The 22,204-nt window shown below is 44.0% G+C and overlaps 1 protein-coding gene across 4 annotated transcripts in view; it reads right to left on the reverse strand.

The window, feature by feature from the left end:
* Positions 1-22,204, reverse strand: part of si:ch73-63e15.2 (protein strawberry notch homolog 2) — a 103,408-nt gene that overhangs the window by 5,239 nt on the left and 75,965 nt on the right. For all 4 annotated transcript variants that reach the window (XM_024421300.2, XM_024421301.2, XM_024421302.2 and 1 more), the window contains 22 exons: positions 14,015-14,176; positions 13,289-13,372; positions 12,571-12,670; positions 12,166-12,326; positions 11,560-11,693; positions 11,147-11,237; positions 10,884-11,027; positions 10,414-10,531; positions 10,060-10,165; positions 9,727-9,880; positions 7,687-7,863; positions 7,391-7,488; positions 6,684-6,766; positions 4,399-4,575; positions 4,146-4,267; positions 3,832-3,963; positions 3,432-3,567; positions 2,466-2,578; positions 1,614-1,685; positions 1,347-1,455; positions 1,050-1,265; positions 349-443 (listed from right to left, as the gene is read on the reverse strand). In XM_024421300.2, the coding sequence (XP_024277068.1) occupies positions 349-443; positions 1,050-1,265; positions 1,347-1,455; positions 1,614-1,685; positions 2,466-2,578; positions 3,432-3,567; positions 3,832-3,963; positions 4,146-4,267; positions 4,399-4,575; positions 6,684-6,766; positions 7,391-7,488; positions 7,687-7,863; positions 9,727-9,880; positions 10,060-10,165; positions 10,414-10,531; positions 10,884-11,027; positions 11,147-11,237; positions 11,560-11,693; positions 12,166-12,326; positions 12,571-12,670; positions 13,289-13,372; positions 14,015-14,176 (2,784 nt within the window). The remainder of the gene's footprint in view (positions 1-348; positions 444-1,049; positions 1,266-1,346; positions 1,456-1,613; positions 1,686-2,465; positions 2,579-3,431; positions 3,568-3,831; positions 3,964-4,145; positions 4,268-4,398; positions 4,576-6,683; positions 6,767-7,390; positions 7,489-7,686; positions 7,864-9,726; positions 9,881-10,059; positions 10,166-10,413; positions 10,532-10,883; positions 11,028-11,146; positions 11,238-11,559; positions 11,694-12,165; positions 12,327-12,570; positions 12,671-13,288; positions 13,373-14,014; positions 14,177-22,204) is intronic.

A 22,204-nucleotide genomic window follows, 5' to 3' on the forward strand; every position in this document is an offset into this window, starting at 1 on the left:
TTGTGTTGGTTTGAAATGTCAACTCTAGGTTAGCCTGCAGCGAAGGCAAGGCAGGAAGCCGGAGACACTAGTAATTATCTCTTTGCCTCTTTGGTTGTGTATGTGGGAAACACTACTCTTTTGTTGTGTCGCGTCAATGATAGGAAGTGTTTTGTTTTTATTTCTAGGTTTAGATGTAATGTCTACTTTTCAGGCCAGAGAAGAGGCAACAGCACTGATTTTGTTACACAACACAGATCAGCATGCAAATCTATGTACATTTGGTATGAGGCGTCACTGCAAAAATATAGATTGATAATCATATTGTACATGAATAATGTACCAATGTACCATGGGAGTGATGCCTACCTTGTAGAGCACAACCTGTCCGTCCTGGGGGTTACCCACTGTCATGAAGGTTTCCTGTTTCTCCTCATAGATTTCATCGTTACCTGGGGCCAGATCTGAAAGACAGGACACAGTGTTCCAGTCAGGAGACATATCTATCATCTCTATACAGAGCCTCAGTACCATCACAAGCTGTCAGCCTCATGCTTCTGTTCATGGAAGAATATTCTAGGAAGGCCAAATGCAGCACGGCGGATTTGTTTGAATGGTATGTGGAATGCTATTCATATGCAGTATATGGTTCTAAATATGTATAGTTGGCCTTTACTATACAACCTAAGGGGCTCCAGAGTGGCACAGGGGTTTAAGGCACTGCATCTTAGTGCTAGAGGCGTCACTACAGACCCTGGTTCGATTCCAGGCTGTATCACAACCGGCTGTGATTGAGAGTCCCATAGGGCGGCGCACAATTGGCCCAGCGTCGTCCGGGTTAGGGTTTGGCAAGGGGGAGGCCGTCACTGTAAATAAGAATTTGTTCCTAACCGATTTGCCTAGTTAAATAAATACAAATTAAATAAATAAATATGGGAAAGTGCACCCTTTTATTGACTCGGGTTTTATGTGTAGACATAAAATATCCAAGCACCACTACCACCTCATGTTAAGAGTCTCCATACTGTAATGTAGAAATGCTGCCTAGTGTGAGTGTTGGAACTCTATACCTAAGATGCCCATGTCGTATTTGCCCTCCTTCTTGTCCTTTTCGATCAGGTAGTCAAAGTTGTCAGTGAAGTACTGGAACAGAGAGTTCTGCTTGTGGACCTCCAAGCCCAGGATCCTGTTGAGGAACTTGGTGATGCTGCAGTCTTTCTCAGTACTGAGACCAAAGCGAGGCTCCTTGCAGAAGATGCCCACGTCCATCATGCCATGCTTCATGTCTGAAACAGGGAATAAAGTCATTATTTCAATGTAGCTTTGGACAGGACTTGCATAATGTTTGGGACACGCACTCAACATACCTCTGAAGAACAGGGAATCGCCCCCGGGGTAGCCTTTGGGAGGGGACACCTTGCTCTCAATGTGACCCAGGATGGCTTTGGTGATCTTATCTAGAGCCTTGGTACCATACTACAGAGAATACAAATAGGGATACAGGTCATTTAAGAGGTCAGGACACTGTCCATCCCCCCAGAATCTCCAATACAACGAATCACAGGTAATGCCAATTTGACTTCTATACAAGCAGAAGCATGATCACTGTTGGCGTAATTCAAGCCAGTGCATACCTTGTTTTCAAAGTTGTATTTGCTCAGGTCTCTGGACTCTGTGGCTCTCCTGTCACCGTGGGTCAATGCACCCTGGACATAGGAACACACTGTTAGCACTAAAGTCTTGTTTGTGTGTGTGGAAACACCAGCTACAAACACACATTTTTCTCAACTTCATCAGACACCTAAAGCATAGAGGCACTGAATTGACACCACTGCCAAAACATGTCAAATTCACAGATTGTGACTGAAGGTCCACTTGAAGCCAGCTGCTGCATTATCTGGTGCCCACAAAGGAATGTTCTGGGATGAAAACAAAGGGGTGTTTCTGCCAGATATGAGGTCACTGCTCATCTGGAGGCAGCCAAACATGTACTCAGCGGCTAGGAGAGAGGGGAGGAAGAGAGGCTGGGTCCTGGCATGGCATAACCCATTCTGAGGCGGGCAGAGACACCTCCCTCCCCCCTCCCTTCAGAGAGAGAATGCAAATGAATGACTGGAGTAAAGACATTACAATATGGAAAACTGTCTCATAGGAATCTCATAATTACCCAGACCTGGGTGTGTTCCAAAGTCTGAAAATAACCTTATTATTCAGACCAAAGGAGGACCGGAGGCATTTCCTGGGTTTGAAATGTTGCGTGAAAGGTGTTTATGTGAACTCAGGTGACTATACAGAGCAGCTGGTCAATAGGACAGAGAAGTGCCTAGACAGGGTGTGATAGTGGGGGGGTGGGGGGAGAGATATACTGACTACGGGAGAAAAGGGTGGCCCCTGCTCCTAAGTTATTAGCTCAGCATACCAATCTTCACTCCAGTAAAACACAGACGTATGGGATGTGTAGTAGTTGAGGTAAGAGCCACACGTACCAGGCTCTCCAGTCTCTTGGCCACGATGGAGGCAAAGCGTCTCTCCCCGGCCAGCTCAGAGATGAGGAAGATGTACTCTGGAGCCGTCACCTGGTTGGAGCGATGGGTACGACCTGGTGAATCACACACAGAGGAGGAAGACCAGTCAGAACAGACAGACTCAGACGGAACAAGTTGGTTTGGTTGATTTCAATGATGTATGAACAGAGGCTGATTTCCTGGTAAATCTGTCTCTGAATAGAGAAGTGTCTTACTAAGAGCCACCCAGCACATCTTTTCTATGGAACATATTTTTCCTGGAACACCTAAGCCACCTGACTGTTTGTGTGTGTGTGTGTGTGTGTGTGTATTGTTGTTAGTGTAAACAGTGTCTGTCAATCAGGCCCACACATGCCAACCCACGCAGTAAGTTGCTCCAGTTAAGTCAGTTAATTACTGCAAACAATTCATTCACAGACGCACAGTGTGTGCGCACAGGCCTGCTTTTCCACTGTTGTTGGGTGCAAAATTGCTGTATATCTAGCAGACAGCACCGGATATTAAGGCTAATTATATTATTCTGATTTAGTCGAACACCTCTCTCCCTGCAGCCAGACAAAACTGCACCACCTCCAAATTAAGTTTCTCAGCATTAATACATGTGACTCATTCTAATCATTAGAATGTCTCACCTCCTTAGGTCCAAAAAGACAAAACATTTTAATTTGATATACATCAAATGATGAAATCTGTCTTTAGGGAAGGTCATTTGAAGAGGCAGCAGTTACTAATGAAATTACATTTTATCAGGCTAGGGTGAAACACATCTAGCAGTGGATTGTGTAAAGAGAGATTACAGGTTACACACACTGAGTGACAGTGTGTGTGTAACCTGCATTGAGGAGAGTCTAACCCTGACCATAACCATGAACACGACCTAACCTATCTGACTCCTGACCTTTAACCCCTGGTCCTCTCCAGACTCACCAAACTGCTGAATGGCTCTGTCTGCACTCCAGGGCAGCTCCAGCGTCATGTGGACCCTCCGACACTGGTTCTTCACCCGCTTGTCTGCCTGCAGGGAGATGCCCGAGCTGGCCGCCTCTGAGATGATGGCCACCAGCTGGGGAGAGGAGGAGAGAGGGGTGGAGGAGAGCGGGAAGGAGGTTAGCAGATAGAAAAAAAAACACTAACACTGCAAGACAGACCACAGAATAAATGCTGTGGTATGCTGTCATAAGATATCACAGGATCGTGATTTTCTAAGCAAGAACAAACACATTCTGTGAGCGAGGCCCTTCGACTCACAGAGCCACTTGTGATACATGTTGAATGTTTCTAGAGAGGTTGCCTGGTGCTCAAATAGCAGTCCAGTCCAGTGTCTCACCTTCTCTCCACACATGAAGCGGTCCTTCTCCTTAAGGTTGATGTGGTCGATGGTATGGCTCTGCTCCGCACGCGACTCGTAGCGCACGCTCCCGTCAGGCCGTCGCACCACACGCCCCTTACGACCAGTCATCTACAAAAGAGGTTAGAAGGCGTCAACGGAGAACTACAGCCCAGTTCGTATCCAGTATTCATCTCACCCTTTTTCTGATGGAGCCCTTACATTACACGTACTTCATTCAAATGTCTCTCTTTCAGAGTACTCTTTTTCTATCAGATTGAATGGACACTTCTCTGCAACATAGGGGTACGTACCTCCGAGACTTTCTCTGGACCTCCCAACTTGTCGATGAGTTCATCCAGAGTGTTCAGAGGTAGCTCCTTCCCCAGGTCAGCGATCTTGTTCAGGAGGTCCTGTTTCATCTCCTCTATCCTGGCTGTGGAGAACCCAACCAAACCCAGACAGAGAGGCATGTTAACGACTGTAACCAGAGTCACACACAGTCATAAAACCACCAAGGAGAGACCACAGGAAGATGCCCCCCAAATGTCTGCCAAGTGTTTTTACTGTCAACGAAGATGACGTCGTCGTCGTTGTTGTTGTCCAGCAGGGAGTCGGGTGAGGAGTTGGAGTCGGTGTCCATGCCGTCCGTGTCCGTGCTGCTGTCGTCACTGATGTTGATTACACCCCCCGGATCCACCATGGTGTGCTTTGGGAACTTGGGCTGCCGGCCCCTGGGCTTACCTAGTGGACAGAACGCACATGAGTGAATTCAGACTGTGGCTCAGTGGCTTCACCTGAATAGTCCATGATGAGATTTTAACCGGATGTGATGAGGCAACACTTTGCAACATATACAAATAAAATTGCTATTATCATTATATAATAGGTGTGTAACGGTTCACCACGTATTGTGGTTTTGGGGAGGGGTCACACGGTTCGGTTTTGGTAAGACAGGAAAATTAAATGCCACCCATAATGTTCAGCATTTGCAATGTTCCTGGCATGGTCTGTTGTGACCGGATTGTTATGTTGGGCCTTTCAAGTTTCCACTCGAACGCTGTGAGGTGGGACCATGTAGGATGTGGAAATTTAACCGTTATGACGTTGTAAATAACAGTTGGATGCATTCATGTGATTTGAACTCGTTGAGAACTGCCGATTGGCTAAATGGTTCTAAATGCTTCTAAACCAATTCTAGAGTTCAAAAACCACATTAATAGATGGCTTTTGATAAATAATGTTTTGTTGTTGCATTTAACTGCCTGGAAATACTGTTATAGAGGCCATTTCCTTAATAGTTGACGTCAGAGGTCAGCATGTGGGAGAAGTGTGTGCTCAGGATGGATGAGTTTCCCACTAGTAATTACCAGTTTGAGGGGCCGTTCATGTGGTAAATTCCCACTTGGTTACAAACGCACCACAACACTGCCTCCATCAGATGCGGACTCTCATAAAAGGGTGTGTGTCTGTGACACGGTACATCTCTCGCTTTGGGGCAATCTCCCGCTTTGGGGTAATCTCCCACAAGAGGGAAGTTCATGGAACATGTCTCTAGCACTTTCACAAGGTGCTATAATCCCCTATTCTCAACCACCGAGAATGGGAGCATATCTGCGGTGTAAAAAATAAACATAGCCGACCTATTGCTCGTCATTTGTTTGGCCCAGGCAGAATCAGCTGCCAAGGGCTGATTGGATGTGGAGGGGAGACCGTTGTTGTTGTTGTTTCTGACACGCTGATCAGACCACCCGCCTTGCATGCGCATACATTCAATCATTTAATCCAAACTGCTCGTGAACGTCAACGGGCGTCTGCATAGCCAGGCGCTATAATAGGACTTGGTTCTATTTGAAACGCTTGAAGCAATGCAAGTCCCGCCTCTCCCATCTACTCATTGGTTTTTCCGAGCATATACCCACATGGGTGATTGAACGATGAACGAGGTCCATACTCTAGTCCAGTTGGTGGCGGTAATGCATCTTAAAAGTTGCCAACCACCATATAAAATCCACAGAAGAAGAATGAACGAGACAAGATTAAATCAAAGAAAAACAAACTAAAAACAAACTAGGTTTCCCCTTTTATCTTTGGATAAAATGTCGGTGTAGAGAACACACGATGTTGTGTGACCATACTATAACCATTTCAGGTAAAACAACAACCCAATGTTAAATCTCACAGGACAAATCAGCTAGCAACAGTAAGCTAGCTATGTTTTATATGCTTTTCGGCCTTAATATAGTTGGTTTTGGTATTTTAACCTGTGTGTCATGAACACGTCCGGTAGGGATAGACAAAATCAACATGCACCCGCGGAACTGGTTTGGTCATCATGTTAGTGTTTCCGTCTTGCTCCGGTATAAAGGGATGACGTAAATGTGTCAACATATTTGAGGTGTTGGCAGCTGCATATTCTCATTGAGCGTGGCATCATACCGTTAATGTGTTATCCACAACTCTCTGTCCATCGTCGTTGGAATCTACCGGGAAGCCAAGATTTCGGAAACCATACAGAACTAGTTCCCGTCTGCGCCTCACAAAAGGACAGTTTGAAATGTGCCAATTAAGATTTAAACTTTGATTACAACGTAGTTGTTTTAATAGAATTATCTTAGATTTACTCATGAGGCAGAGGCCTACAACGCAGCATACGCACATCCCATAGGCCTTGTGTTTTTTTAATGTATTAGTTTGAGTTGTGGACAGAAGCGAGGTCCCCGTACCGTCGGTACTAATACCGTTACACCCCTGTTATATAAGCAAACTCTTGACCTGACAACACAAATGCTAATTTAGACAAAGCACCTCACAGGGGGAGCGCAGAGCTCTTAGTATTTTAGTTGACGTACGTTTTCTCTTGTTTCCAGGCGCTTTCTCTCTCCTCGGCTTCTCAGAGGGAAAGTGTTTCTGTACCAGAGCTTTGAACACCCCCCTGAGGAGAAAAGACCAGACAGACGGTTATCATCTGAATCTACCACTGTGGAAGGCTGACAGGATGTCAGGATGGTTCTGACAGGTTATAGAGATGTGAGTAACAAACTCTGATTGACCTTATCATATACATTTCATGTCTCCCAGGGTCAGACGGTCCAGACAGACAGAGAGGGTAATTTCCAGCCTGACACCAAGCTTTGCTCCCGGGTAGAACATGACTGCAGGTAGAGATCTAGGATCAGCTTACCCTCCCCAAATCCTAGCCCTTAACCATTAGCTGGAAAAACAGATGAATTGAATTTGGATCAGTGTCTAGGGGAAGATTCATCCTACACCCTCAGGTAGTGGTGTTTGAGAAAAGTGACGGGTTCTGACTAAACCTTTGACTGAAGCTGGAGAGTGACAAATGGAATGTCTTTTAACTAGGAACCGGTAATGTACCCGGCAACAGACAACTGATTCATGTGAAAACCACAGGCACGTCAGACAGAAAAGTTCCAGTTACACTAGATGAAAGCTGTGGTGTTGTGTGTGAGGTTTGAGTCAGGGCTGAGACAAAGATCAATTTGCTCCAATACTGTACTTAACCAAGGCTTCAGAGAGCCAAGGACACAGGACTTACTCTGCTGCAGATACGAATCTGTCCAGGTGCCCATCGTTCTCATCCAGGACCTCTCTGGTTCGGGCCTCTCCTGTAGACTGCAGACCAATCACAATGCACTGGGAGGGGAGAAACAAGACATGAGCAGAGTGTCACACTTAAACATATCAACAAGGAAAAACATGGCTCTATTTTCCTTGCCCATTCAAATGCAGGGATAATTGTGATAACGCCTCTTGGCCAGAGATTCCCATCTAAATGACAATCATGGTTAAATAAAGGATTAATAAATGAATACAAGTGCTGGTCAGTCTCACCTTGCCAGCCTCCAGCTCCTTATTGGCCAGCTCCACCAGGCAGCGGACCTTGGCGGCGATGCAGAGGTATTTGAAGAAGCGCTGGTGAGAAGACCAGAACTGACCCCACAGGGACTTCCTGCTGACCAAGCACAGCTCATCTGCTGCACGCATGAACACAGCCAGAGTCTCCGCCCACTGAGGACACACATATACAAGTCACATCTTTAGACATACTGTAACAGGGCAGTTACACACAGTTCACACATCACTACACACACACACACACAGGTAAAATTACACAGTCTAGACACAAACAAATGCAGTCACCGGTCACATTTCTCCACATAAAAACAAATCACACATTCTACCTACCTGCATGCACACTAGTGATGAGGGGCGGATTTAAAACAAAAGTTAAATATATTATTTTTGCGCTAGTTGGTGATACCTGCACCAAAACATCAGTATTGGTCCTTCATATCTTACTTCCAGCCATGAGTCCTGCACGTGATCGGGAGCGCCATTTCTTGTTTCTCCTTTTCTATTGATGAAGCTTTTGTCCGGTTGAAATATGATTGATTAGTTATGACAAAAACAACCTGAGGATTGATTTTAAACATTGTTTGACATGTTTCTACGAACTTTTATTGTACTTTGACTTTTCCTCTTGATGTTGAGAGCGCACATTGTGCCTTCGGATTTCTGAACTAAACGCACCAACAAAACTGAGGTTTTTGGACATAAAGGAGAGATATTATCGAACAAAACAAACATTTGTCTAACAAGGAGACCTGGGAGTGCCACCAGATGAAGATCAAAGGTAAGTGATTAATTCTAATGCTATTTCTGACTTTTGTGAGCCTTCTCCTTGGCTGTATGGTTTTAGTGGCTAGGCAATGACCTAACATAATCGCGTCGTGTGCTTTCGCCGTAAAGCCTTTTTGAAATCTGACAGAGGTTGCATTAAGGAGAAGTTTATCTTTAAACTTATGTTAAACACTCGTATCTTTAATCAATGTTTATTTCTGTAATTTGATGCGGCTCTCTGCATTTTCACCGGATGTTTGTTTGAGACAATGATTACTGTACATATTTCATATACATATAACGTGCCAATTTCAACTGAGGTTTTTGGACATAAAGATTAACTTTATCGAACAAAATGTAACATGAAGTCCTTTGAGTGCCATCTGATGAAGATCAAAGGTTAGTGATTCAATTAATTGCTATTTCTGACTTTTGTGAGCCCTCTCCTTGGCTAGAAAATGGCTGTATAGTTTTCTGTGAGTAGGCACTGACCTAACATGATCGCATGGTGTGCTTTCTCCGTAAAGCCTTTTTGAACTTGGACACTGTGGTTGGATTTACAAGAAGTTATCTTTAAAATGGTGTATAATACTTGTATGTTGGAGGAATTTTAATGATTGCATTTGTTGTATTGAATTTGGCGCCCTGCAATTTCACTGGCTGTTGTCGAGGTGGGACACTGGCGTCCGGAATTCAATCCCATTGAGCACGCCTGGGACCTGTTGGATCGGAGGGTGAGGGCAAGGGCCATTCCCCCAGAAATATCAGGGAACTTGCAGGTGCCTTGGTGGAAGAGTGGGGTAACATCTCACAGCAAGAACTGGCAAATCTGGTGCAGTCCATGAGGAGGAGATGCACCGCAGTACTTAATGCAGCTGGTGGACACACCAGATACTGACTGTTAATTTTGACCACCCCCCTTTGTTCAGGGACACATTATCCCTTGTCTGCGGAACATGTTCAGTTTGTCTCAGTTGTTGAATCTTGTTATGATCATACAAATATTTACACGTTAAGTTTGCTTTAAATAAACGCAGTTGACAGTAAGAGGACTTTTTTGTTGTTGCTGAGTTTACATGCATACATATAGTGATCAATATGTTTGGAACATAAAATCACAGTATTGAATCGCAATACATATAGAATCTCATTACATATTGTATCGGCACCTAAGTATTGTGATATCGTACCGCGAGGTCCTTGGCAATTCCTGGACCTAACGCACGCATGCACACGTCTTCAGTTGCTCACCAGTTTGGCAGATTTGTTGTAGACCAGTTTGAAGTCATCGTCCAGGCTGATTTCCTCAATGCGGAAGGACACCCCTGAGAAGCTCAGCTGCCGGGCGATGTACATCCCACTCACCTTCATGTCCATTGCAACAATCTCCATGGCGCCTACACCCCTGTCAACCAAAAAGCCAAACCACACAGCCTGTCAGCTATGCTGTATTCTAAATACTGGGACTGGTCTGGTAGCCAAACCATTACAAGATGTTATTCTCACAACATATATAATCATATACATTTTAATTATAAGATAGTGATATAAATCAGGAAAAGGGCGTGTGGAATGAGGCCAGACCTCTTCTCGATGGCGTGCAGGAAATCATCAAAGGTCTTGAAAGGCGTGCCGTCGCCCCAGATCCCCAGGCGGCTCATATAAATCATGTTCTTTGGCTCAGAGGCACCTGAAGGGCGACAGAGAAGCAGGGGTGAGATATTGATACAGAGAGACAGAGAACGAGTATAACTAAGAGACCCAGAGGAATTGAAAGAAAGACCGTGAGGGAGAGGAAGACAAAAACAGGCTGAATGAGATAAAACGGGAAAACAGACAGGAACAAGTAGACAAACAGTCCTAAAGTACAGGCATTGTGAGAAAGAGCGATAGTGAAAGAGAAGACAGAGGTCCAGGTACAGTGTAAGAAAGGCCCACCTGTGGCACTGGCATAAACCACCCTGGCCAGGGGCAGCTTGTGCTGCAGATCCAGCACGGCCTTGCCCATCTTGGTGGACGTGGCATTCTTGGCCTTGTGGCATTCGTCAAACACAATCTAGGAACATGGTCAAGGGGAAAACGCTGCTACAATGTGAAACTGCCCAGCGTAAACATGCTGATTGAGCTAAACTTATGTTCAAGGATAATTGGTAGTCACTGGACGAGATGGCCATGCTAGACGGGCAATTTCATCAGGACTTATTTGTTCTTATTTTAGGGCTCGCTTCAGTAATAGCGGTTAGAACATGCAGTAGTTCTAGGATGGCCAGTGCATTAACTGGATTGTCAATTTACAACAATTCTATACGTAGACAGAAATCCCGATAGAGCCACGGACCCAGATCATCTACAATCAGATATTATCAGGTTAATAGTGACCAAGGTGGTAGTGTAGTGTATAAGGATACGACGCCGTCAAAGCCGGGCTTGCACCAGTCCAGGATCTGCTTGAGTCTGGTGCGGCGCTGCCCTCCTGCTTGACTCTCACCAATCAGAGCAGAGTATGTCGCAAACAGGACTCCTTCTGAGGTAGCTGTGTCGCCATACTTTATCTATAGAAAGCGACACAAGCAGAGGTTAGACAAGACAGCATTTGTGCTTACAGACCCTCAGAAGACAACATACAGTAATTGTAATGGTTGTTTGACATATTCCTTTCTCATTGTCTCACCTTGTTTAAGGCATGCACAGGAATAGTGGGAGCATTTATGTCTTTGAGATCTCTCTCTGCGTCGTATTTCAGGTCATTGGACACACTGAACCTGAGGGGTGGAAGAGGAGAATGAGTGCATCTTTACAAAATAAGCATGACGCACAAGTGAAACAGGTTTATTTCAGAGTTGGTAGTAATCAATGGCACTGACTTTCATTGATGGTTTCTAACGCAGGTCACAAAGACCCCAGTCTGACGCAATATCCATTACAACTAACGTTTTACAATCGAAACCACTCAAACTTAAATCTATTAGGCAGGGAGACACCCACCTACATAATGGTAGGATATAACTAAAAGGTAGGGAGAAACAGAGCTAGGCTGGGTAATGTATTGAGTGTAGTAATAGTAGAAGAAATATAGTGTCTTACCATAGTGCTTTCTTCCTTCCTTTAAGGTAATTCTCCAGGATGATGCCGGCCACCGTACGGCCCTTCCCCACTCCGGCCCCGTCTCCTATCAGGAAGCCTGCTCTCTGGTTGTTCTGCAGGATCACCTCATGTTGCTGGGAACACACATGGCACACGGTGTTCACATGTGTATACAGACATACACTATGACTAACGTATACATGTCATATTGAAGTCATTTAATAGACAACGTGACTTACAATACAAGCATTCAATTAAACAGCAGGATAATATATTGAACAAATACTGAACATAGAAACTCCACAGCTAAAGTAGGCAATACAGTAGAACGTGTTTAAAGACATTGTATAATATACCCTTTATTTATGAACCACACACTTTTCCAAGCACTTGAACTTGTTCCTGTACACACATTATCGGTAACGAACACTTCACATTGTAGTCATTTAGTCAGGCATTTAATAAAACCACCGCATACTATTGAACAACTTACACAGAGAGGTATCAAAGCTGAAGATAACACTAAATACAGTTTCTAAAACATACTTGAACTTGTTCCTGCCAGACCAGACAGGTGAGGTCAGAGGTGATAAAGGTGAGTGTTACCTGGCAGGCGTAGATGATGGCCTCGAGTTGCAGGGCAGAGAGCAGGCCACAGTTGATGGTGAGGTTAGGAATGGATAGAGTGTAGGTGATGTCAGGAGGAGGGACGCTGGACAGCGTGTTGGTCTCCACCACTATGTCTGGGTGGGAGATCCCTATGGTAGCTGAGGAAGGACAAAAGAGGGAGATCATTTAAATGTTGAACAGACAGGCAACATTTGACTAAATCCCTCACAGACTGACTATCAGTATCAGATTATATTATTATTCCCTGTATGAGTAGTTGTGTACTAATGTCACTGAAAAATATGACTAATTGCAAAATTCAAATTCCTTCCACAAAGAAAAACACAAAAACAGCCACCAGGACAACATATTGTGTCTTGAGAGTAGTGTCGGGAAGCATACATTTGGATGGTTTGTAGTCGGCGTAGGTGTCTACATGTCCCAGCTCCTCTGTCTCCTCCTCCTCCTCCTCCTCTTCTGCCGGAGTCTGGGTTCTCTGAACCTGCATAAGCAAAGGGATATGGGTAATGTAGTTCATATCATGTCTATTATTTGCCTCCTGTCCATCTACACTGATATGATAAAACTGGACAAGTGAAAGCAAAGGGCCCCTCTTTCCAGATCAGTGCAGATGAGGAAAATAAGTAAAATAATCTCAACAAACTGGACAAGACAGAAACAACATAGATATGAGGTGAATTTTTTAGGTCTAAATCATAGTGAATGGTTACAGGTCAGAGGTTGACAGAGCTAATTAACTGATCATTAGCTGACCTACAATTACTTGTCCTGATGCTCGTTAATAAGGTCATTAAGAGCCTGAGTGGATAGATTAGAGAAATAGACTATTGTTTTGAGGAGGGGCTCACTAAGAGTAACAGAGAAGTTAACTGTTTTACTCAATATATTTACACAATATTTCAAAACCTGTTTTTGTAACATCCGCAAAAAAGGCAGCAATAATTCATGTGGGTTTCAAGTTATGCTAAACTTATTTTTAAGTTAGTGTGGCATTTTTAAAATGATGCAGTCAGTTTTGACTCCATCTCCACATTCTTGTGCTATTCAAAATGGGCCTCAGTCAATTTAGGTCGGATTAAATTTGGAGGGTTGAGGCTACCTGGTATCCTCCCAAAGGTGGGGTGCTGATAATGGCAGAGATATCCTCCAAACTGCTCAAACCCTGAAACCTGTTGGCATTTAGCTGCAGGGAGAACAAACAAAAAAACAAGCATTCAAACCAAATGAAAAGATGCAAGTCACACCCGAGTCGTGTGAGTCATGAATGTCAGAACTTCTGGAACAACAACATAAGTGACATGTCTGCTTGTTAGTGAAAGCCAGCGGCAACAAAGGGCACAGAAAGTGTGTAGAATACATAGATAAATAATGGAGAAAATAACAATAGAATCAATAGGAAAAACACAAAGACTCAAACAAATAACATTTTCCCACTTCTGAGTCATACTCCCTAACATTCTCTCTTTCGGGAGATGGGTTGTAAACATATCTGACCCCGGATCAGTGGTTAGAGGCAACATTTACCTACTGTACATGACGTGTATTTGAGAATTGCTGTTGAGTGTTAAGCACACAGACACTTGGTCTTGTTTTTAGAGTGAGCATGTATGTGTGAGTATGAACATAGTGGTGTTAGTTGGCAGAGATATTTTTATCTAGGTAGTAGTGTGTGGTGATGCATGTATGTGCTGATGAATGTCTCATTGTTTTGTGTGAGAAAAAGAAAACAATGTGAGAGAGTGGGTGTGCTACATGAATAAAATTAATAAATAAAAAGTCAACATAAAAAGTAAGAGGGAGTCTGTGTGTAGTCGGGTCCCCTCACCTCCAGCTGGCTTTGTGCTGGTGTGTTTATGTCCCATAGCGTAGGCACGTGGGCCAGGTTGTCTGCGTGGATGAAGTCCTGGGCATCGGCGTACTCTGACAGAGAGTCGGCCGGAGAGGAGAACAGAGAGTTGTTGGAGAGGTCATCGATGCAGGACAGGTCCTGGAGACACAGAGGTGGCGACAGACAAAACATGTTAGTAAGCTCTCTCCTTTCTGGATCAACTAAGTGATGGACCCTTCTCATGTTGCAGCAAATTCAGTGGGGTACACTTAAAATCTTTGTACTGTGAAATTATGACTTGGTTTATACAGTAGTACCCTTTAAAGCAATGTTATGATTAGAAAAAGAGATACAATGCCGAAAGAAAACCGTGTACAAAAACTAGTAAAACATATGCAGTGTGTGTGTGCGTGTGTGCCTGATACGTGATGTAAGACGTGCGCTCGTAAATGTATTTGTTTATGCATGTGTAAGTTCATGTATTGTACGTGAGTACATAAATACAATACATGTGTAGGTAAGTATGTGTATCGTTTTCCCACAGTATGATTGGACGGTCGGTCATTGGGAGAGGCTCCCACACCCCCACACTTATTTTAAGTGGAACCACCCAGAGGCCCAAGAATCAACTAGGCCCAGTTGTGCAGAACAAGAGCAGCAGCTCCAACCAAAGATGACACAGCAGCCCAAGACTGATACAAACCATGGAATAAAAAAAAAAGACTGACCAGGGAGAGCATGTAGGATACACTGTCCAGCACAGTAGAAGGGTTGTTCCACCAAGTCGGTGACATTTTTTATTTTAACATTCTGCCATAAAGAGCACATGATTGACTTCATGAAAAAAAAAAACATTTTTCCCCATCCCAAGAGGTTAAATAAAATGATGACTATAGTAAGTGTCTAAGTACCAAATAAAGTAACAGCGTTGACCGTAACAGGGTAACGATTTACATGTCAAATCAGAAATAAATCTTTGTGTTAGGGAGAATGTAAGCTGTGTGCAACGGGGCGGGTCAATTGAATGAAAGTTTTTTATTTTTTAAATTTATTGTTAAAACATTTTTACAATGTCTATCTACGTCTATCTACATCTAATGTCTATCTATCTATTTTTTAAATTTATTGTTAAAACATTTTTACAATGTCTATCTACGCTTCCATCACGTGGACTGGGATATGTTCCGCACTGCGTCCAACAACAACATTGACGAATACGCTGATTCGGTGAGCGAGTTCAATAGAACGTGCATTGAAGCTGTCGTTCCCATAGCAACGATTAAAACATTCCCAAACCAGAAACCGTGGATTGATGGCAGCATTCGCGTAAAACAAAGCGCGAACCACTGCTTTTAACCAGGGCAAGGTGACCGGAAACATGACCGAATACAAACAGTGTAGCTATTCCCTCCGCAAGGCAATCAAACAAGCTAAGCGTCAGTACAGAGACAAAGTAGAGTCGCAATTCAACGGCTCAGACACGAGACATATGTGGCAGGGTCTACAGTCAATCACGGATTACAAAAAGAAAACCAGCCCCGTCACGGACCAGGATGTCTTGCTCCCAGGCAGACTAAATAACATTTTTGCCCGCTTTGAGAACAATACAGTGCCACTGACACTGCCCTCTAACAAAACCTGCGGACTCTCCTTCACTGCAGCCGACGTGAGTAAAACATTTAAACGTGTTAACCCTCACAAGGCTGCAGGCCCAGACGGCATCCCCAGCCGCGGACTCAGAGCATGCGCAGACCAGCTGGCTGGTGTGTTTACGGACATATTCAATCAATCCTTATCCCAGTCTGCTGTTCCCACATGCTTCAAGAGGGCCACCATTGTTCCTGTTCCTAAGAAAGCTAAGGTAACTGAGCTAAACGACTACCGCCCCGTAGCACTCACTTCCGTCATCATGAAGTGCTTTGAGAGACTAGTCAAGGACCATATCACCTCCACCCTACCTGACACCCTAGACCCACTCCATTTGCTTACCGCCCAAATAGGTCCACAGACGATGCAATCTCAACCACACTGCCCTAACTCATCTGGACAAGAGGAATACCTATGTGAGAATGCTGTTCATCGACTACAGCTCAGCATTTAACACCATAGTACCCTCCAAACTTGTCATCAAGCTCGAGACCCTGGGTCTCGACCCCGCCCTGTGCAACTGGGTACTGGACTTTCTGACAGGCCGCCCCCAGGTGGTGAGGGTAGGTAACAGCATCTCCACCCCGCTGATCCTCAACAGTGGGGCCCCACAAGGGTGCGTTCTGAGCCCTCTCCTGTACTCCCTGTTCACCCACAACTGCATGGCCATGCACGCCTCCAACTCAATCAAGTTTGCGGACGACACTACAGTGGTAGGCTTGATTACCAACAACGATGAGGCGGCCTACAGGGAGGAGGTGAGGGCCCTCGGAGTGTGGTGTCAAGAAAATAACCTCACACTCAACGTCAACAAAACAAAGGAGATGATTGTGGACTTCAGGAAACAGCAGAGGGAGCACCCCCCTATCCACATCAATGGGACAGTAGTGGAGAGGGTAGTAAGTTAAGTTCCTTGACGTACACATCACAGACAAACTGAATTGGTCCACCCACACAGACAGCATCGTGAAGAAGGCGCAGCAGCGCCTCTTCAACCTCAGGAGGCTGAAGAAATTCGACTTGTCACCAAAAGCACTCACAAATTTCTACATATGCACAATCGAGAGCATCCTGTCGGGCTGTATTACCGCCTGGTACGGCAACTGCTCCGCCCACAAACGTAAGGCTCTCCAGAGGGTAGTAAGGTCTGCACAACGCATCACCGGGGGCAAACTACCTGCCCTCCAGGACACCTACACCACCCGATGTCACAGGAAGGCAATAAAGATCATCAAGAACAACAACCACCCGAGCCACTGCCTGTTCACCCTGCTATCATCCAGAAGGCGAGGTCAGTGCAGGTGCATGAAAGCAGGGACCGAGAGACTGAAACAGTTTCTATCTCAAGGCCATCAGACTGTTAAACAGCCACCAACATTGAGTGGCTGCTGCCAACACACTGACTCAACTCAAGCCACTTTAATAATGGGAATTGATGTAAATATATCACTAGCCACTTTAAACAATGCTACTTAATATGTTTACATACCCTACATTATTAATCTCATATGTATATACGATACTCTATATCATCTACTACATCTTTGTAATACATGTATCACTAGCCACTTTAAACTATGCCACTTTGTTTACATACCCTACATTACTCATCGCATATGTATATACTGTACTCGATACCATCTACTGCATCTTGCCTATGCTGTTCTGTACCATCACTCATTCATATCTTTATGTACATATTCTTTATCCCTTTACACTTGTGTGTATAAGGTAGTAGTTTTGGAATTGATAGGTTAGTTTACTTGTTGGTTATTACTGCATTGTCGGAACTAGAAGCACAAGCATTTCGCTACACTCTCATTAACATCTGCTAACCATGTGTATGTGACAAATACAATTGATTTGACTTTATGGGTAACAAGATTGACTTATGCTTGGCTGGCTCAGTTCTTCACCACAAAACATCAGGAAAACGGCAAAAAGAGTAGAACCAGATCACCTACTTTTACACTAGGATTTGACTATTAGATGTTCAATGTTTCTTTCTAAAAAATATATTTGAAAAGGAATAGTTTCAACATTAAAATGAGAGTTCAGTTCACGTAACAGGGTTGCTCTTAAAATGAGGGACAGACTCATTTAGTAACTAATGACGTGAAATCAATAATAATCTTCAGAAACTAACTCAGGCTTTAACAATGATCTTGAATCTTAGGAGACATTTTTGGATTAAGTGGGAAATCTTCCTAGAAGTGACAGTTGCCATGTCAATATGCTGAATTGTGCCACTTCGACAAGCCTTTATTCATATTGAAAATCTGTTTAATTAAATTGTCCACGTGGTCTATATTAAAAGGGCACTTCCTTTAATGTAACAGGCTTTTAAAATTCAATAATGAGGCAAAATGTACATTTAAAATCAAAGGGACGCAAAGGGCACCCATTTCGTGGAGCGGCCCAGGAACATCCAGGACACATTCAAGAAAGTACAGTATTATATAGAGCCATTATTGGAACTCCAATCTCATATTGCTCAAATGAACAGAAAAACAGCAAAAGCAACACCTCTCCCCTATTTGACCTAGATCATGTGTTTATGTACTGACATGTAGGCTGTGTGCCCTTTTCCACATTTTGTTACGTTACAGCCTTATTCTAAAATTGATTTTCTCCTCAATCTACACACAATACCCCATAATTACAAAGCAAGAAAAGAGTTATACAATTTTGCAAATGTATAACAAATAAAACTTAAATATCACATTTATTTAAGCATTCAGACCCTTTACTAAGTACTTTGCTGAAGCAACTTTGGCAGCGATAACAGCATTGAGTCTTCTTGGGTATCTGTCAGGTTGGATTGGGAGCGTCACTGCACAGCTTTTTTCAGGTCTCTCCAGAGATGTTCGATCAGGTTTAAGTCTCTGGCTAAGTCACTCAAGGACATCGAGACTCATCCTGAAGCCACTTCTGCGTTGTCTAGGCTGGGTGCTTTGGGTCTTTGTCCTGTTGAAAGGTGAGCCTTCAACCAAAGTCTGAGGTCCTGAATGCTCTGGAGCAGGTTTTCATCAAGGATCTCTCTTTGCTTTGCTCGGTTAATATTTTCCTCAATCCTGACTTGTCTCCCAGTCCTTGGGACATCCCCCACAGCATGATGCTGCCACCACCATGCTTCACCGTAGAGATGGTGCCAGGTTTCCTCCAGACGTGATGCTTGGCATTCAGGCCAGAGAGTTCAATCTTGGTTTCATTAGACCAGAGAATCTCGTTTCTCATGGTCAGAGTCCTTTAGGTGCCTTTTGACAAACTCCATGCGGGCTGTTACAGTTGAAGTCGGAAGTTTACATACACTTAGGTTGGAGTCATTGAAACTTGTTTTTCAAGCACTCCACAAATGTCATGGAAACAAACTACAGGTTTTGGCAAGTCGGTTAGGACATCGACTTTGTGCATGACACAAGTCATTTTTCCAACAATTGTTTACAGGCAGATTATTTCACTTATAATTCACTGTATCACAATTCCAGTGGGTCAGAAGTTTACATTCACTGAGTTGACTGTGCCTTTAAACAGGTTGGAAGATTCCAGAAAATTATGTCATGGCTTTAGAAGCTTCTGAAAGGATAATTGACATCATTTGAGTCAATTGGAGGTGTACCTGCGGATGAATTTCAAGGCCTACCTTCAAACTCAGTGTCTCTTTGCTTGGGAAAATCTAAATAAATCAGCCCAAAAAATTAGACCACAAGTCTGGTTCATCCTTGGGAGCAATTTCCAAACACCTGATGGTACCATGTTCATCTGTACAAACAATAGTATGCAAGTATAAACACTATGGAACCACACAGCCGTCATACCGCTCAGGAAGTTCTTTGGTGCAAAAAGTAAAAATCAATCCAGGAAAAACAGCAAAGGACCCTGTGAAGATGCTGGGGGAAACAGGTACAAAAGTATCTATATCCACAGTAGAACGAGTCCGACATCGACATAACCTGAAAGGCCGCTCAGCAAGGAAAGAAGCCACTGCTCCAAAACCGCCATAAAAAAAGCCAGACTACGGTTTGCAACTGCACATGGGGACAAAGGTCATATTTTTCTTTTTTCAAGATATCAGTCGGGAAGTTAAAGCTTGGTCGCAAATTGGTCTTCCAACTGGACAATGACCCCAAGCATACTTCCGAAGTTGTGGCAAAATGGCTTAAGGACAACGAAGTCAAGGTATTGGAGTAGCCATCACAATGCCCTGACCTCAATCCTACAGAAAATGTGTGGGCAGAACTGAAAAAGTGTGTGTGAGCAAGGAGGCCTACAAACCTGACTCAGTTACACCAGCTCTGTCAGGAGGAATGGGCCAAATTTCACCCAACTTATTGTGGGAAGCTTGTGGAAGGCTACCCGAAACGTTTGACCCAAGTTCAGCAATTTAAAGGCAATGATACCAAATACTAATTGAGTGTATGTAAACTTCTTACCCACTTGGAATGCGATGAAGTAAAATACAAGCTGAAGTAAATCACTCTACTATTATTCTGACATTTCACATTCTTAAAATAAAAGTAGTGATCCTAACTGACCTAAAACAGGGCATTTTTACTAGGATTAAATGTCAAATGGTGAAAAACTGAGTTGAAATGTATTTGGCTAAGGTGTATGTAAACTTCCGACTTCAACTGTATGTGCCTTTTACCGAGGAGTGCTGCACAGATGGTTGTCCTTCTGTAGGGTTCTCCCATATCCACAGAGGAACTCTGGAGCTCTGTCAGAGTGACCATCGGGTTCTGGGTCACCTCACTGAACAAGGCCCTTCTCCACCGATTGCTAAGTTTGGCCAGGCAGCCAGCTTTAGGAAGTGTCGTGGTGGTTACAAACTTCTTCCATTTAAGAATGATGAGGCTGCTGTGTTCTTGGGGACCTTCAATACTGCAGAATTGTTTTTGTCTCCTTCCCCAGATCTGGGCCTCGACACAATCCTGTCTAGGAGCTTACCGGACAATCCTCCGACGCCACGGCTTGGTTTTTGCTCTGACATGCACTGTCAACTGTGGGACCATATATAGACAAAGCTCAATTTGAGTCACATAGCAAAGGTTCTGAATAATTTTCTAAATAAGGTATCTGTTTTTCTATTTGTAATATATTTGCAATAATATCTAAAAACCTGTTTTCACATTGTCATTATGGGGTAGTGTGTAGATTAATGAGGGAACATTTTTATTGAATCAATTTTAGAATAAGGCTGTAACATAAAATGTGGGAAAAGGGAAGGGTTCTGAATACTTTGAATGCACTGTATGTAGTTCTGTCCTTGAGCTGTTTTTGTCTATTAATTAATTAAATTAATGGTCTGTATTACGTAATGTTTCATGTTTTGTGTGAACCCCAGGAAGAGTAGCTGCTGCTTTCGTAACAGCTAATGGGGATCCTAATAAAATACCAAAACATACAGCAGAGGATAACATACACACTAATGGAAAACAACTGCCCCTCGCATCTGCCAGTGAGTCTGTGTGTGTTTACACAAACGGGGTCAGAGGAGCAGGATGTGGTGATGCGCTTGTGTGTGTGGGGCTCGGGGGTGGTAAAGAGTTCCTATAGAGAGCTTTTTCAAGGGCACAGCACTCAGCTAATCAGTGTTTACTGGTAGCTCTGTGATTACTCTCCTGGTTGTATCATTGTGTGTGTGTGTGTGTGTGTGTGTGTGTGTGTGTGTGTGTGTGTGTGTGTGTGTGTGTGTGTGAGCTCTGCTAGGGCAAGATCAGACTTAAGCTCTGAAATTAGCCTCTTGAAGTTGTGCCCTGTGGACAGCTAAGTGGAACGGCTGCAGTTTGGTGTGTATAGAAGAGAATGGGGGGAGAGACGATCCGTGGAAACTCCCCCCTCTATCCCTCCACCAATCACGCTCTCCCCTCACCCCACTATCATTCCAAGAAATGTGGCTGTTCCGGCAGATGGGTGATTAGTAAACAAGGAGGAAGAAAACGTAACCAGAGGCCGCTCCGAAGAGAGACCCATACTACACCCACCTTCGGCAACTGCTCAGCAGTTCCTACAGTGGGAACAGAAACTTAGTGATAAATTCCTTCCTCACACAAGGAACTCCCACATAGGAGGGCCTCATACTCTTTTATAATAAAAACTAGGCAACAAGACACTATGTAACATAACACAACCCATCCTGCATTCTTCTCCTAGATTTAGAGAGATTAGTCACATGCACAGGGTTGCAGGGGTGGGAAGTGCAAGAAAGGGATAGGGTTAGAATGTAGCTGACTAGTGATGGCTATTCAGCAGTCTGATGGTAGAAGTTATTGGTCAGTCTTTCAGTATTTGCTATGATGCTCCTATATTGCCAGCGTCCGAGACATGGAAGCGGGGAGGACAGTCCATGGCTCGTGTGGCTGGGGTCCCTGATGACCTTCTTGGTCTTCCTGCAACACCTGGTGTTGTTGGTGTCCTGGAGGGCAGGCAGTGTGTACCCAATGGTGGGTTGGGCTGAGCATACCACCCTCTGTAGCACCATGCGGTCAGCTTTGGTGGAGTTGTCGTACCAGACTGATGCAGCCCGAAACTATGTTCTTG

This window comes from Oncorhynchus tshawytscha, linkage group LG05, assembly GCF_018296145.1.
Source record: "Oncorhynchus tshawytscha isolate Ot180627B linkage group LG05, Otsh_v2.0, whole genome shotgun sequence".
Classification (NCBI taxonomy): domain Eukaryota; kingdom Metazoa; phylum Chordata; class Actinopteri; order Salmoniformes; family Salmonidae; genus Oncorhynchus; species Oncorhynchus tshawytscha.